The sequence below is a fragment of the Simochromis diagramma genome, unplaced genomic scaffold (assembly GCF_900408965.1).
Source record: "Simochromis diagramma unplaced genomic scaffold, fSimDia1.1 OVJJ01000781.1, whole genome shotgun sequence".
Lineage (NCBI taxonomy): Eukaryota > Metazoa > Chordata > Actinopteri > Cichliformes > Cichlidae > Simochromis > Simochromis diagramma.
Genome location: NW_024386832.1, coordinates 371,998 through 389,060, shown reverse-complemented (window position 1 = coordinate 389,060; position 17,063 = coordinate 371,998). Strand labels below are relative to the sequence as shown.

At 44.6% G+C, this 17,063-nt stretch overlaps 3 protein-coding genes across 5 annotated transcripts; all 3 read left to right on the top strand.

Annotated features, from left to right (window-relative positions):
- Nucleotides 1-15: 15 nt before the first annotated feature.
- si:ch211-107p11.3 (GT1 domain-containing protein) lies at nucleotides 16-4,560 on the top strand. Its single transcript, XM_040028433.1, has 7 exons — nucleotides 16-1,445; nucleotides 1,579-1,753; nucleotides 1,855-1,925; nucleotides 2,200-2,373; nucleotides 2,447-2,544; nucleotides 2,626-2,697; nucleotides 2,785-4,560. The coding sequence occupies exons 1-7, from the start codon at nucleotides 1,430-1,432 to the stop codon at nucleotides 2,926-2,928; spliced, it is 750 nt and encodes a 249-aa protein (XP_039884367.1). The 5' UTR covers nucleotides 16-1,429; the 3' UTR covers nucleotides 2,929-4,560.
- Nucleotides 4,561-4,687: 127 nt separating this feature from the next.
- On the top strand, nucleotides 4,688-12,505 carry hps4 (HPS4 biogenesis of lysosomal organelles complex 3 subunit 2). 3 transcript variants are annotated; one of them, XM_040028422.1, is made up of 12 exons: nucleotides 4,688-6,122; nucleotides 6,386-6,476; nucleotides 6,645-6,788; nucleotides 6,887-6,994; nucleotides 7,445-7,561; nucleotides 7,851-7,945; nucleotides 8,050-8,122; nucleotides 9,757-9,881; nucleotides 9,963-10,650; nucleotides 10,769-10,895; nucleotides 11,222-11,333; nucleotides 11,618-12,505. In XM_040028422.1, the coding sequence occupies exons 1-12, from the start codon at nucleotides 6,091-6,093 to the stop codon at nucleotides 11,787-11,789; spliced, it is 1,884 nt and encodes a 627-aa protein (XP_039884356.1). In that variant the 5' UTR covers nucleotides 4,688-6,090; the 3' UTR covers nucleotides 11,790-12,505. The 3 variants fall into 3 exon arrangements, with proteins under 3 accessions (XP_039884356.1, XP_039884358.1, XP_039884357.1); XM_040028424.1 differs by lacking the exon at nucleotides 11,618-12,505 and adding an exon at nucleotides 11,020-11,046 and having other exon boundaries at nucleotides 11,222-11,330; XM_040028423.1 differs by having other exon boundaries at nucleotides 5,407-6,122; nucleotides 9,987-10,650.
- A 132-nt stretch (nucleotides 12,506-12,637) lies between these two features.
- si:ch211-170d8.2 (uncharacterized protein LOC571755 homolog) lies at nucleotides 12,638-16,184 on the top strand. Its single transcript, XM_040028430.1, has 3 exons — nucleotides 12,638-13,441; nucleotides 14,293-14,437; nucleotides 14,574-16,184. The coding sequence occupies exons 1-3, from the start codon at nucleotides 12,835-12,837 to the stop codon at nucleotides 14,896-14,898; spliced, it is 1,077 nt and encodes a 358-aa protein (XP_039884364.1). The 5' UTR covers nucleotides 12,638-12,834; the 3' UTR covers nucleotides 14,899-16,184.
- Nucleotides 16,185-17,063: the final 879 nt, after the last annotated feature.

The window sequence follows — 17,063 nt, the reverse complement described above, 5'->3', positions numbered from 1 at the left end:
TGAACCAATAGCTCCTTTGTTCTGGACCATTATACAAAATGTCTGACTTAACATAAATAAAGTAACTTCTATTACCTCACTTCATGTTTCTTGTATGTATCCATGCAGTTTGACCCATTTTATTTCCAGTTAGAAAATAACTAGAATTACCCAGTTGGGCTGTTGTTTGTTTACCCTGTACGTGTCCTTGGCAGTTCTAATGCCCTGCTTTGGGTTTGCTCTGGCACTGGAATACTGCACCTTGTCCTTTGGCCTGTAGGTGCTGTTACAGACTCTGAGGAGGAGCCGCACGTCACTCATCCTGGCTGGGGAAAAGCTGGCGGTATTTTGTGACAATAACGTTGCCAGTGCAAAAAGTGAAATAGAACAGCCCAGTCTCAGTATGTTCCTCTACATTCTTGCTCTCAAACAGTGACCAGTCGGTATCCATGAAACAGTCCTGTCACAGAGACGGCCTGTTCTGGCCAGATTTTAACCTTTTTTGTGAGAGGTTTGGATCCAATTTCTAATTACTAACAGCAGTTTTATTGAAAAGGCATACTCACAAAGCACAGGAGTTACAGTTTGTAAATAATTATCATTCTTCAATATAAAGCTACTCTCATCGGCTGCCTTAGTCACGACAGGTAGCAGAGCATGTTGATTTCATGGTCACGTGAATCACTACACTATGCAGCCATCATTGTTTAATATCGTTTGTTTTTTCTTTTAGATCCTACACAAAATCTTAATAGACCCTGTTCATAGCAGACACTGAGAAGTCCTAATAGAGGAGCTGACAGTAACGAGTGTTCTTTCCCCAGTAAAAGCTTTGTGATGTCTTGCTGAGGGAGTGCCTGCAACTCCAGCGCTGAAGCAGCTCTTGTGTATTGTTCACACCTGTCTTCCTCTGTTACACATAAAAGAAAAAACCCTTTTCTTTGTCTCACTCAGTAAAATCTGGGTCAGGCTTGTGCCCGTTCAGTCTGTGGCCAACCCCCCAAACCCGACATGACTCCTACGTTTTCCACTGGTCACCAGTGTCTATAAACCAGCTCCGTAAGCTTGTCCCGACCCAACAACCATTAACGTTATCAGTGATGATGTGATGATTCGCGCACGTGACTCGCTCTTTGTTACAGACTCCACCTCTTTCACGTGAACGCGCTTTAAGCCGAATTAGAAAATCCAGGGTTAACAAAGCTCGCTGATAGACAGCTCAATGACACCGTTTACCTTTGCCCGCTTCTGGTTTTTTCGAGGCTAACTGATGATGGGACTCGTGCCGTAACTAACCGTGGCATCGATCAAGCTCGGCTTTACTCCGTCTCGCGACCGCGGGTTGCGATTTGATTACTAAATCTAGCATTGAAACATCTCGGATAACTGCGCGTCCCCGCTCCTCCACAAAGGGAAGATCAGTCGCACGCAGAAACCCGGATCGAAATCCATGAACGCAGACGGAGGTGAGGAGACTTTGTGCAAGATCACACAAACTGTAACAAAAACCCCAAAAAACAATCAAAACCAACAACAATCATCACGTGGTGTTTGACTCTCATTCATGCACATTTATATTTCTGTGTTATTTTAAAACAGATTTTCAGATAATGAGGAAACAGGAGAGGGCGCATTTTTTCAGCTCCAAAGAGCAGGAGCTCATTCTGAAGTTGTATGAAGAGGAGAGAGAGATACTAACAGCTAAATCCAACACCACCAGTGCCTCTAAACTCAGAGAGGAAGCCTGGCAGAGAATTGCTGATAAAATAAATGCGTAAGGACATTTATTCACTCGTGTGAGTGTGATTGACCTATATTCAAATTATTGAATATAGACCCTACTGACACATCATCTTTATTTTTCCTGCTTCACAGGGTCTCAGACAGTGGCTACAAAAGGACATGGCAGCAAGTAAAAGTCAAACACAAGAACATTGTGCAAACAGGTGCAAGCACTTTGTCTTAGTTTTGATCTCAGCGAGTCAGCAGTTGCTTCGTAAAAGAGGTTTTTCTTTGTGGTTTTCTGCAAATCAATAAGTCTAAATGAATGAGTTTATGATCTTTGAGCTTATGAACTCTCCGCATCATTAAAATGCTTTATGCACATACATGCACTAGCATGACGGAGCTGTATAACATTCAGTGTTTCTCTTCCTGCACTGGCTCAGAGTCGGTAAAGTCCAGGTGTGTTACGTACCTGTCAAATCTGTCCCTGTGCAGCAAAAAGGAAAAGGGTTGCAATGATGAGAAACGAGGGCGGCTCGGCGACCCCGTCTCTGAACTCGGGTGAGGACGACGTGCTGCATCACAAAGACAACGGGCTGAGGGTGGAGGTTCTCCCTGGAGGCGCCTGTATTGACCCAGCAGCTGTGTCTGACAGCTCTTTCATGAGCGGTAGGTGAAATTCACGAGCATCCCTGCAAAAGTTTCCACATTGGCTTATTTAAATGTTTCTTCGCTGCTGCAGTGTCGGGCCACCCTGTCCTGCTGCTGCCCATAACAAAGACTGAACCAGAGAGCCTCAGCAGCGACGAGACGGACATTAGTGACACTCAGTTTGAGGGGGTGAGTACTGCTGCGCGTGCATCTCCTGGAGCTTTTGCCTGTGAGTACTTGGCGTGAAGACTGGATTGCTCTTTTTAACAGGACGTTCACAGCAGCAGCTTGCAGGAGGGCGCCAACGCGGCTGGGGCTACAGCTGGTGGCAGAAGCGGAGAGGTGAGGTCCATTTGTCACAGCTGTCCTGTGCTAATGAGAAGAAACGAATGCAACAAGAGCGCATGTTTTGTGTAATCTGATTCACAGAAGCAGACAGAAAACCTCAGGTCTCTCTACTGCTCCTACCTCAAGAAGGAGATTGAGAACCGGGACCAAGAGATGGCTTACAGAGCACTTAAAATGAGGAAGCTGGAGAAAGAGATCTTATTACTTGACAAGCAGCTGATGTGATTGCAAGGAAAAAAACAAAAGTACTTTTATCCTTTTATGTGGAAAAACAAGAATTTGTTGAAATGACATGTTGCCTTTTACCCCGGCACGCTCGCAGAGGTGTGTTTAGGTTGTAGTTGGCTGCAGCTGTAGGCAGCATAATCTCTTACATGCTGGTCAAGGTTGTAATGATACATGTCACTACCCTTTTTTTTGCAATATTGCATCACACAACTTATGCAACGGTGCTGATGCTGCCGTACACCGATTCTCAGACCACGAGAGTGTTTAAAGCGCACTGATGGAAGGCAGCATGGCTGCTTGAGGGTTCACAGTAGCATGTAAGTGGAGCCTGTGAGAGCACCATGTTCACTGTACTCTACCACAGCAGGTTTAAATGAACGAATGCAACAACAGATGGCTTTAATGTCAGAAGAGACTTTTAGGACCTTTTATATGTATTTGTGACAACTGGTCCAAATCTTATGCTTAAAATTTTAAATTGAAATTCTCAAGCTCCTTGGAAAACATCCCGAGGTCCAGGAAAGATGTGACAGAGAGTTCTTGCTGATCCACTTTTATTAACCTTTCTCTGAAGTCACATTAATGGATGCCGTTGCTAAGCAGATGCAGCTAATGCAGTCGGTGTTCCACCAGAACCCTCGCTCTGTTTTGATGATTTTATTCCGGCCAGTTGTGGTTATTTATAGAGATACTTCATTAAACCACACAGTGTCTCACACAAGGAGACATCTTCATGACACGACAGATTTGTAACAGTTCATCATTTTCTTGCGGTTGCCTAAACGAAGCTCAGCGCGGGAGATTATGTGATGACTTGCGTCATTTCTCAGTCATGTTGGTTTTTAATACAGGACGCTCCAGCCTATCCTCTGCTAAAGGATAGGAAGCATCTGAGCATCTTTAGTGTCCAAGGAATTTCACCAGCTCTTATCATGGCTGCCATGCAGATACATCTGAGTCACTTTGCTCAGTTGGAAACCTTCTACAGCAAAGCTGACTCTTTGTTTTTAATCACCAGCACGCAGAAAATCGGTGCTAACTGTTCTGTCACTGCTGGAGGCCTCCTAATAAACAGGCCGCTGGGTCACGTGATTTTCAAACGCATAAACTTCGCAGTTTATAAGAATCGTTGTCTGCTCTTTGTCTATGAACAGCTCTAACTCTCTGACATTTATCTCCAAAGAGTGATGTAAAAATCATGAGGTTCAGAGTAGAAAAAACTCAACTGTTAATCATTATGTTGATTAAATATTAATTTTGGTAAAAGTGTGTCTGCTTAGTGTAACTATTACTACTTCATATCATCGCTGTTGAGTCCGGTGTGCCGGAGAATGGGTTGTGAAGACTTTTATACAGAGACAGGTGTGTCCTTGGACTCCCACAGTGCACTGCGCGCTTGTTTGTGGGTCCAGAGTTCGCCGTTAGGCGTGGACATTGTCCAGCAGCTGCACGTCCTCAGGAGGCTTGGACACTAAATCGAAATGTCTGGGCTGGACTGAGAGTGAAAACAGCGCTTCCTCGCCAAAAATATTAAACTCGGGTCCCTCCTTTTGAACAGCTGCATGCTTAAACGTCTCCCTCTGTCACCTGATAAGCAGCTGAGTCCAGTGTCATCGCGCTTTCCTGCAGCCATGGGCTGGCGAGCGGTGCGCGTTCACGGCCCACGAATGGTAGCCATCATTAATCAAGAGCAGAGAAACGGATGTGCGATGGCTCTGCGGAGGAAAATGTGAAGTCAAAGCGGCTGTAAGGTGTAGAGCGTTTCAAAATTTTCCGATCCAGTCCCAGTGGAAACGCGCGTGATGCTGGGAGGGGCTCGTTACAAATGCGTTCTTATTACGCAGTTTTAAATCCACGCTCGACCTTTAACACCGTGCGCGAGAGTGGAGCTGCTGGAGGTCACCTTTCCTGCCAAAAGCCTCTGGCACTGCCTTTCCCAGGATGAAGAGCACGCGGGCATCTCACGTTTCCAGGCTTATGATCGGTTGTTGTCGAAGTCTTATGGAGCAATACACAGAAACGGTCCATGTAATGTGCCACCGGTTTAATTTAAAAATAAAATACAATAAAAACAGAACATTAGTTTTGTGTGGATGTGATTTCTTCGTCTTTTTTAAAAGTTCCGCCTAAAGCATCCGTTTCCACATAAATTAAAGAGTAATTTAAACAGTTGTAAATGACTTCTTGGGCTATAATCTGTCAAAAACACCTCAAACATAACTCTCATGAATGATATCAAGTCATTCCGAGGCAGAAAGAACGGCCCTGTCACAAAGTAGAAGCTGCAATCAAGTTTTGGTAAAGGGACTATTTACTGAGACTAAAAAAATTGTCTCTTTGAAGAGAGATCTGGCCAACATGGAAACAAATATCACATTTCTATAAAGATGTTTTAAGTGTCAAAAGAGGACTGGACTGACTGCAAATATGGAGTAGGAGCAACCAGGCTTGCAATACTGATCATTTCTTGATTTTAGCCCTTCATAAATCCTGTTCATTACCAATAAAGAATGGCTTAAAATAGACACATTTGACTGTGCAGGATTCATACATTCAAAGATGTTTAAGAAGCACGTTGTCTGAAAACGCCATGATAGTTTTACAAAACAAACAAACAAACAAAATAAGAAGAAAGTGACACTTTTCACAACAATTTCACGTAAAAGCACCGACACTGGGATCATAATCAATGTGACACTAAGAGGCAATCCGCCAACCAGCAGTGAGTAATCCTCACACACTCTCGTCTTCACCTTTCTAGTAATGTGCAGCGTAATGGCGCACTAGTTTGTCCCTGTGCGCTCGCCGTCCTTTCACATGATTTCCACTGCGTGTGACTGCCCTGCATTCCTCAAGTGGCGATATTTTCTCTGTGTGGAAGTAATTAAAACTTACGGCGAGCGAAACGTAAACATGGCGTGAAAACACGCTCCGTGGCCGTGTTTTGAGTGATCTGCGGCAAACAGCGGACCGTCTGCGGCGTGACAGGCGATTACTAAGATCAGAATTCGCGGATAAAACATCAGTTCCACTTTTTGTGTTTTAGTAGTTGTGTGTGTGTGTGTGTGTGTGTGTGTCTGTGTGTCAGAGTGCATCTGCAGCCTGCTCGGGCGGATGGATACAAGATACTGAGGGGCTTCTGGGGGCTTCGCGTCGGTCATGGCTGAGCTTCTGCAGCCAGATTCAAGAATGTAAGATCCGCTGAGAGCCACCTTTACTACAGACACCAGCTACAGCATGCAGGATGGACCATAAACATACACGGCTTTGCTACTTAGCTGATAGTGAGCTACTACATTATTATAGCAAACCAAACACATATCTTTATGCACAAAGTTAATTAGATGCTTGCTTCCAGCACAGTATTACTAATGCGTGGTTGAAATGTGTCTTTTCTTGCTTCTTTATTTCTTAAATGACACATTTAGCCACTCGTGTATGTTTACTTCTGCAGGTGTAACTATTTCTTCCTATATGATGGATCCAAGGTCAGAGGAGAGGCTGATCCTACAAGAGACGGAATCTGCTACTTCTACCCTGAAGAGGTCTGGCTGACACAAAGTGCTGCAAGCTGCACGTCTAGTGTGTGTGTGTGTGTGTGTGTTAGGGAGTGTGTCGAAGATGATAACAATCTCCCAGCACTTGTATTTGTGTGCGTATGTTCTTAGCTTGATTTCAGAGAAGTCTGTGAAAGCATCACATGTCTCTGTCAGACCCCACTAGACAAACAGGAGCTGCTGTGTGGGCAGCTCGCCGGCGTGGGCCGCTGCGTCTCCGAGCTCTCCTCCTCTCCAGCGCGCACGCTCAGGCTGCGGCGCAACAAGTTCGCCATCCGCATGAAAGACGACTTCTTCTGGGTGAGTGGGGCTCTACTGGTGGTCCAGCAGCAACCTCTTGTGATATTTCAGGCTTCCCTAATGGTTATTCTGGGGATGTGTTTTCTTTTCTCCCCCAGGCGCTGGGCTGCTCGGTGGATGTCCCTACTGTCAGCGTGTCTGAGTTCCTGGACCAGCTGATAGACCTCTTCTGTTTCTACAACGGCCCTGTCCGCCAGAGCTATCAGGTGCAGCTGCACAAATATTTCTGCTTTGTTCTACGTAGGTTTAAGAAACATTTACATCAGCCGTCACAAAAAGATCAAGATGTCTGACAGCACAACCAGTGACAAGTTAAAGGGGGAAAAAAGCCTTTATGTGTGTGGTTTTCAGCAACACTGTGGGGCTTTTTATTGAAATGGTTTTGGGTGGACTTAGTGTGAAGGGTCAGTGCAAACCTTCATGTCTGGTCTCTTCTCTGAGGAGCCTCCCTGTGCTTCATCCGTAGCACTGACTATGACAACAAGGTGAATCACACGCTGTGGCAGGCGAGCAATCTCGGCCCATGTGAGACATTTCGGGCCGTGCCGTTAAACAGTGGTCTGCCACCTTTATGTTTGAATTTCCTTTAATTTGCCACCTGTCTGAATAAAATCTCCAAATGCTCATTGTCATCAAGTTTGACCTTTGCTTTGCAGCTCAACAGTCAGGAAACCCTGGCAGCCCAGTGGGCGAGGTACCTCTCTCACCTGCAGTCAGGGTCCTCAGAGCTTAGTCACATCTTCAGCTGCTTGAAGACCATCGACTCGACTAACGTAAGTACTAAAGGTCACACGTGGGGTTCTGCTTTTAGCCTGCCGCCACTCAGAAGGCAGAATATATCACAACATCCTGTGGTGTTGAGTAAGACCTCAGCATGGCTCGACAAACCATCAGCGGTTCATTTCTGCTTATTTAGTGTGCCTGCAGGATACATGTAAACAATACAGTGGGCACACGCTGGAGATTTGCTCAGTAGATGATAATATAAAAGCAAAATCATTTTTTTTATTGTTTATTTCTGCATGAGCTGCAGGTAACATTTCATCGGATTCATTTCCTCAGGTTGACCCTCTTCTCCTGCTCAAAGCGGCCCTCATTCTTCAGGCCTGTCAGCGCTGCCCTCTAGTGTTAGCTGGATGTATTCTGTTCAGAGGAAGGTGAGCTCGCGTTTGAAGAGAACGGCCACGACTTCTTCTTTTAAATGTCAGCTTCTGAAATCAGAAATTTTTTTTAATGTATTTTTTTGTGATCTGCTTCAAAGAGTTGTCAGCACACAGATGTCTCCAGGGCTCACAATGAAGGTCATGGTTCACGAGAGTGAAACATACACCACGGTAGGACTTCAACATCTGTCCAGAGGTTTCCTAAACTTTTTTTTTCTTTTTTCTTCAGATCAGCAGTAGTAAAATCGTAGATATAATGAAAGGTTAACGTAAGTAAAGCAGCCTGAAAAGACGAGACGCACCAGCCCCCTCCCCCATTCACACGCATACACATAATTAGGGGATGGAAGCTCAAGGGTACTTCGCAGGTCTCTCCGCTGTGAGGACACCATGCTTGATTGATGCACTGTGCAGTTAGTGTTTTGTGACAAATTTCTTTATTTGACCAAGCTGCAAAAGCCGTACTTTAGAAGTCAGAGAATAACTTATTCTTCATCCAGGGTCACTCTCTTTGATGTGATAGGTCTATAAACGCATAATATTTCCACATCTCCACTGACTCTATATATTTGTTTCTCTAAGACGCAGGCAATCTTTAATAATGTCTAAAATGTAACAAAAAATACAGCATAACTTTGGCCTGCTGTTAAAGTGCAGAACGTCACTCGTGGACGGGCTATAAACAATCAAGAAATTGTTTAAGTTTGAAACAGCAGCTTGTATGTTTTGTAAAAATTAATGAATATTAAGTGTTGGCATATTTTCAGCCTGATGAAAACTTGGTGTATCTCAACATGGTGTGCAGTGTGTCCTATTAATCTATAACAGATTAATAGAATCTGAAAGCAATGTACTTCAGAAATAGGGGAGAAAAATCCATTAATAATGAAGGGAAACGGGGAGAAAGGTTTTATGGAGTGATGAATCCAAATCTCCAAATGTAAAAGTTTTGTTTCAAAGACACTCCGAGTGTCTGTGACCATCTATAAAACACAGCGGAGGCTCTGTCATGGTTTGGAACTGCATTCCCACCAGTCGTTTTTGAGATCTTGTCAAAATTAATGGAATTATGAACCCAGTAGAGTTCCATCATTTTCATCCACTGTGCCAAAAAGTGTTTTATTGGAAGCAGCTTCATTTTTCAGCATGATGATGATCCCAAACACACAGCCAGTGCCCTAAACCTGGGTAGAAAAGACACAGTGGAACACCATCAGTCATGGACTGACCACTCCAGAGACTGGACATCAACATTATTGAAGCAGTGTTTTGACAGACAGACAGAACAGAAGGCAAAAAGAAGAGCTTGTCCGTGAAGAAGCCTGGTGAGCTATTCCTGAAGACTATTTAAAGAAAAGTAAAAGAAAGCTCGTCTAAGACAGTTCAGGCTGTGTTGAAGAATAAAGAATAAAACCTATAAATGACAGAAAACAGAAAAACTGGAGTAAACCATGACAACTAATCTCAACACACGCAGTGATTCATCCTGCATGCTGCTGCTGTGACCCCGGGGTAGCTCAGCTATAAGCAGCTAATGCAAAGACGCAGGCAGAATTGCAGTGTGGTGCCAGGTGTTCTCACAAGCTAGCAAACCTGTTAGATTCCCTGGGAGGATGTGGGCTGGTGGATAATTAAAGTGGGCTGATGATGCAGCTCTCACTCTCAGAGGTGCTCAGAGAGCCTTTATTGTCATTGTGCAGAAAGACACCGAAGTAAGGAGTGCTGCTGCTGCTGTTGCATTTAAGTGTTGCTGCTGTATAACAGGCAGCAACAAATAATAATAATATTTTTGTTTTCTTGTGTAGGCTCAGCGGCCTAATGGAACAAGTGCATCAAGCTCATTTAGCGGTACTGTCAGCTCCACAACTGTGTTCCTGACCGCGCCTGAACTCCAGGACCTGCAGTCCGCTCCTGTCGACAGAGGTTTCAGGTGGTTTCTCCTTATTTATTTTACAGATGATATTCAGTGAAGCTTATTTAAACAAGCTGCTTGAATCCCTTTGTCACACAGTTCTGACATTCTAAAACCTTCCAGCTGTCCTACCACGCCACAAAGAGATGGTCCCTCAAAGAAGACCCGCCTGTCAAGGACTTTATCCGACACTCCTTCTACTGAGTCACAGGTGTCAAATCCAAGTTTATCCAAACCTCCTCAGAAGGCGTCCCTCAGCCCTCGTTTGTCAGACTCCGATGTGTTCAGCCCGGCTTCGTCCCACAGCGCTGCCAATTCCCTCAACCCATCTCCACAGTCGCTCAGGCTTCTCTCAAATGGAGAACACTCTGTTGAAGATGAGGCGGAAGAGAGCCGCTCCCGCGACAGCACAGGTGGTCGCAGCCAGATTCGCAGTGAAGGAGACGGCTCCGTGTTTGAAGACGACTCCCATCTAAATGGAGGAGAAGGGGAGGGAGCTTTTGGGGGTGTGTTTGAGTTTCAAGCGGTCGAGTCTGGAAATGAGCAGCCGCACGATGATAAGGTGGTGGAGGAATACAGCAGAGTCTCCCATGGGAGTGTTTCAGGCCACAAGGCAGGGAAGAGCGATCCTCCTCCTCTTCTTCCTCCTCCTCATCGTCTCTCTGACGCCTCAGAGGAGAATGCGCTGATCCCCATGACGTTGTACATGCACAGAGTGAAGGGCTTGGTGCTGGCTCTGCTGGTGGAGCCTCACTTCATGAGTGACGCCACTTCTATGGAGGAAGTGGTGAGGGCTGTGTTTTGTTTTTCCTCTGCAAACTGCAGCTCAATTTAAATTCAAGAAAATGAGTGCGTTGTTTTTGCCTTTGTCATGCTGATACGTGGCATTGTCGATCTGTCTCCAGTATCACAGCAGCCTGGCTTCACTCAATGGACTGGAGGCCCATCTGAGGACCATCTCTCCGGGTGCCCCGGGAGGTCCAGGGCCCTACACCTTTGCCCATTTCGACTGCATTCAGAGCACGCTCACAAGTAATAACTGCCCCTTAAATATCTAATCAGCTGTCTCCCTGCGTTAAATATTCGGCACTCCCTGCGCTTGTCTTTTCAGCTTTTTTTTCACATCTGATATTCCCAAACATTCTGTCTCTTCCAGTTTTCCAACTTTCACTTTTCTGCTGAAGTGAGTATAAGTCCCTGCATCTCTACCCAGGGCAGTGGGGCTAGGAGGGGGGAGGGTTGGTAGATTGTCTTTGCATGAGCTTACTGCTAATTTCAAGGACTGTGATTAGCATTCTTTTGAGCTGCAGGCATGCCTGTCCAGGTTAATGTGCCTCTGTTATTGTGTGTCTCTGCAGCCAACCTGTCTGGCCGGTCAGGGGGAGCCTGGGATCAACCCTTTGTCAGAGCCACATCACTTCTTCACTCGCATTTCTGTAACACTGAGACTCTGCAGGAGGCTATTATCAGGTCAGCATGGCAATGATGCAGTAGCTTTTGGTTGTGAGAGGGTGGAGGGGGCAGGGGGATTTCTTCTTCTTCTACTCAAGTAAAGGTTAGAAGGGAGGGGGGATTATTTGACAGTTTATCACGTTCATCCCTCTGAACCTAAACCTTCCCTTAACTAGCGTGGATCTCGCTCTGACAGCTGATGTTTACTGGTGAAAACCTCCCACACTGTTTGCCTTCTTTAGTGTGTTTGTTTGTTGCACAGCGGGCTTGAAATTTAAATCTGCGTGACATTATGTCGGCAGGAATGCCAGCACAGCTGTGTATGGCACCCGCAGCGTGGCCCAGGAGACTTACTTCCAGCAGAACGGAGGCTCGCTGAGGAACTCGGGCATCCCGAACCACCAGGACAGCGCTTTCTTGCTACCCAGCAAGGCCCGGCACAGACTGCTGAAACACGGGGTTAACCTGCTCTGACAGGGCAGCGTCGGGTCGCCCGTTCAGGAGGAAATGTATTTCACTGGGAGAAGAACTGCCCTGTAAGTAACATTAAAAAAATAAAATGGAAAAAAAAGCTCTGCTGTAGGAAATTTTACAACAGGATTACATCTTCTTTGCTGCCCTCCAGCTGTGGTTTACTTGTTCCCATGCTGTACATTACCGTACGCTGTGGCACTGTGCTGTAAAACCCTAGTGGATCTCATATTCACAGCAGAACTGTTTTTTTTAATTTATATTGTAACTATAAATTTGCTATGACAGTGGATGCTTGTTAAAGCTTAGTTAAAGTAGGTTATGTTTACTTCCATGCTTGTATGAGTCTAATTTTATTTGTTACATTTAAACAAAAAAAATAAATAAAATAACTGTCTGCAGCAGATGTTTCTGTTGCTTTCACTCATGCATTTAGACTGAAGCCAGAATCGTTATCCTCTCCCACATTTGAGAAGAAAAACGTGCTTGTTCGCTGCTCCTGTATTGGCTTATTTGTCTAGAAGTTCTAAAGCATTTTATAATCAACTCTATGTCAGCAATCAAAAGTGTTATTTAAATATTTGGCTATTAGGACTGTGATTTGTCTTTATTGCTGCCATTTACACGAAATGTGTGTATTCGAAGGTTGTCTGAGAAGAGGTTTGCTGTGATGAACTTCTGTGTGTTTTAAAATAAAATGAATATGTGATCCGCTCTGAGTTGGCCTCTTATGAGCTACTTTTCTCATGACTTGTTGAAAACAGCTGGGGTTGCCTGACCTTCTTATGACTTCAGTGTGGAGCCTATTGTTTTCTGCCTCTTGCTTAATGCCTCCGTTCAAACGACCATGAACAGGTGTGTGCAAAGCGGTCTGAAATGCCAAACGCATGCCTGTAAGATGTTCATACTTTTGCTCTCTCAGAATATCCTCCCCTATACGTGTTCCGAGTAAGGTCGTTCTCGACCATCCAGCTATGGAGTAATTAGGGCAATTAGCTAAGTAGCTGAATGTGAATGGGCTTGCTTGGCGCTCTGGGGGCGCCTAATTATGCAGGCGCATTCAATAAAAGGCAGCGGGGGTCAAATGGGTGGGCAAGGCACAAAAGGAGGGGCAGGGACTGTGAGGAGGGCCAGGATTCAAATTCTAAGTGGTGTGTTGTCCCCCCATTGTCAGTGGGGTATAATAGCGAGGGGTTCAAACTGGCCGCAGGGCTTTGGAGAGCTGGCATCAGAGAAGAAGTGGCCGCTCCTCGTCGCTGGAAAAGCACTGGGCGGAATTCGGGATTTCACCATGGCCTCTTCAAACTGCACGCGGATTACATCACTTTTCATTTTAATGATGCTGAGCTGCTGTGGAGTGTTCGGGCGCGCGGTGGGCACATCGGAGCTTTTGTCACGGGAGCCACACGAAGCGACTTTACGCACGGACCGGTGCGCGGAACTGGAAGCACCTTGGCTGGAGAACACGCAAGAAGCTCGCGTGGATAGCGGGACGCGTTTGGAGATCAGCATGCGGCACTTTTCCGCGAGAGCTTCACGTGGGTTGGTTTTTCCAGGAAAACCTCTGTTCGGCTTCGTCCGGCGCGTCTACCGCTGCTGTCAAGAAGGAGAAAACTGCAGGAGGCTGAAAGGGATTCAAGGTCGCATGAGAGGAGGTAAGAAAAAAAAGAAAGAGAATACACCCAGGCGAAAGAAACTTTAACTTAAACTTCATGCTCGTCCTGTGGAGGTCAGATGTGCTGAGCGGGATTGATCCTGATGGGAGGGAGTATTTCTAAATAATCCCCCAAACAAACAAAAAACCCAACTAAAATCGAAGATCGAAGATAATCCCTGTGGTTAATCCTCCAAAACAGAGTTCAGTTCAATACATAAAACTAGCTGTGTGGTAACCACGGGAACGGACTCTTCACATCTGTAAGCATCAGCTGGCCTCCACACAGCTTCTTCTCATATTTCTTGAGCTTACCTGCTATATTAAGAATCTTAATAATTCCAGAGTTTAAAAAACGTGTGCTGCGAATTAATCAGGAGAGAAGAGAAACTTTGTTCAGTAAACCATTCTGAATGGGTCTAATGAGCGATGAACTAAGTGAATAAATTACAGGGATGAATTGGTACCTAATTTAGCAGAAAATTAAGCAAAAGAAACATGAATAACACGAAGCAGCCACACACAGAGTAGGCATTCTGGCTTTTCCCTTTAAAAATATCATTTTTCAGCAGAGGTGAAGTGAAGACAGAAAGGCAGTTTGGGGGTGGATAATGACTTGAATAATGCAGCTGTAGGGAGGACTCTGTTATCTGCACACAAATGAGTCTTAGCTGGCTTAATGTTCCCTTCAAGAATTGTTGAGACATCCTGCTGACTCATTAACAAGGCATTAGGAGTGAAAACATCACCTCTGCGGCAGAGCCTGACATGAGTGAATGTGCTTCTCTGTGACATGAAATGCTGTACCGTGACTCTGGCAGACTGTTAATTGCCTCTTCTCCGCCTCACCAGATACGGGTGTGGAGTTTGTCCTCACCAGGGAGATCTTGTCATTAACGGTTACAAGAGCCGAGCTTCACCTTCAGCTTTCCAACCCGCAACATCTGGACATCCGCCCTGTGCTTCCATCCATGGCGAAGCACAAGCTTCCTACAAGGTACAGGCTCAAAACTCAAGAAATGTACTTTTGGTGTTTTTACACACAATCTTATTCAAGACCCAGTAATATCATTTGACTGATGGGCTCTGGGAATGGCTGGCCTGATTGTGACACTGTCTCTTGCCACCTTTAGGTACACTCTGGGGTCACGGGGTCACACCGTGGAATTGAGAGTGGACCTGCTGTTCCTTTTCCACAGCGCACAGGAGGTCATGGGTGGTCGAAGGCAGGGCCCCAGCTTGACAAACATCTGGCGGGTGATGTTTTTGTCCGGTGGAGATCCGCCGGGTGAAAACCCCTTCGTAAAGGATCCGCAGGACAACATGTTGGGGAGTCCTCCTCTGGATCTGGGCTTGGTCCTGGGTTGCAGTCAGGGTGGAACTGAGGTGTCATGTAGAGCTGGTGGTGTTGACTTTACGCACACACCTTTCATGGCTCTTTATTTTGGATCAGGTTAACAGTTGGACCTGACTGTTTTTGCATGGCAGCATTCATCTGTCTATTGCCATTACCAGCTGAACACAAAAGGATGCACTTCAAATGTCAAAATGATTAATTTATAGGCTAAAGCTTATGTAAACTATCTATTTCTCTCTCTATATATGTAAATATGTATATTGTAAATATGACATACTGTAAGTTTGTGTAATTTTGTGGTTATGAGACTCGGTCCAGCAGCAAACCGCGTGGCCTCCTCAGTCTTTGTTCAGCAGCTGTCCTCCTTTAGCTACGCATGAATCTGCCTCGTGCTTCTATTTAAAGAAGTTTTCACAGTTGGTGGGAAAAGAAGAAAAAAACAACACCTGGACAAACAAAGGGCTTGCACATGTGCTGCGACCATGCTGAACTGAGCTGCGATTATTCTGTTCATTTGTGAGGACGTATGGTTAGACCCTCGGACCCTGTGACACTTTTCTATCCTACCTCAGAAACCGATGATTATCATCGTTCACTTTTTTTTGTGATTTTCATTTGTTTCATTTGTTTACTCAAAATTTTCTTTGCTTATGTGGTTGAACTGACCATAAAATAACTTATTGGCTACACAATAAATCAGCTATTAATAAAATTCTTTAGACGACAGTGTTGACTTTATTTATCTGTGTTACTGTCCCTAAATTTATGGCACCGAGGAACACAAGGCATAAGATGCCACGACACTGCTGCCATTCAATAAGGGTTTCATAATGAAAATATATACTTATGAAAGACAAACAGAAAATAAGAGATGAGAGCCCCAGCTAAAAAAAACCCAAAAAACCCCAGGCGGTCCTGAGGTGGTGCTTTGCCTGACTTGGAAGAGATTCTTTTTTGTTTCTGGATTCAAAATTGTTATTTTCTGGAACGATTCTTTACCATTGTGAGATACAATTTTGCATCTTATCGCCAAATATATACCAAACTGAAGGACTATGACACAAAATGAGATCCAGATGTTCCTGATGTGGTGTGGCATGTGTGTTTTCAGCCTCTGTGGAGGTATTCAGTTTCAGGCTTGTTCAGTTTTTAGCCTTTTTAGACTATTTGAGGATTTGTATTATTAAACACACACACACACACACACACACACACACACACACCTCACCCTCTGACTCAGTTTGCCAGTGGGGGGGTGAGGCACTCAAAGCTATTTGAGAGCTGCTACCCTTAATCTGAATAACAATAATCTGGCCAAAGGGTTCAGGCAGTGAGTAGCCACCATCATCTGAGAGACAATTATCCATTTGTGAAGTAATTAAAAAAATATATGAATAATGTATGTTATTGTGTTATTTATGCAAGGCGTCACATGACACGGGCACTTTTAAGGTTAAGAGGTTTAAGGTAGAGCCTTGCTTGTCCTGGATGTACTGGTTTAAAAGTAATAAGAATTATCTGATGACCTGATCTTTACTGCAGTTCAGTTAAAAAACAAATTCTTAAAAATATATTTGCACATATCAGACGACATATACCCTGATACAGACAAATGTGTGATAGATCAATAATAATTACCAAGCCAAGCCAATATGTTGGAAGCTATTCATGCATCAACAAAAGGTACAGTACTGTGCAGAGGTCCCTCATTTCTTTATATGTTGTTAAGAAAATGGGAAATAGGTGCTGTGGATGACTGAACCATGCAGTCAAACTTGGATCTAAGTCTTTTATGAACTTTGTGTTCATAATTTCACCAGTTTTGGAAAGATCGCCAACGCTGTGTCTCACAGATGGCTGTCCACACTCACTGTTGTACCTCTGTACATACTGGATTAATCACTCCATAAGATCTGTTGCCGTTCAGTCCAGCTCATGTCATTTAGCATAGATCAGTGTTTTCTCCTCGTTTCTCTTCATTAAGCACGACTTCTTTCCACTCAGACCACTTCTGTCCAGATGCATCTCTCAGTATCAGATCTTTTATGGATTTTTCAGTAAAGACCTCATTAGATTACATAAATTACTTTTGCAAACTGTTCATCTGGTGAAGATATATTTGTTTAGGCTTTTGCCATGCAGAGAAATACCAAGTTTTCGACTAACAGCTCTGTGGGAGTCTCCTTGGAGTAAAAACACTATTTTGTGTGTCAAACTGTTATCTTTACAATTTTTCATAAATATAGCTAAAGAAATAGGAACAGAT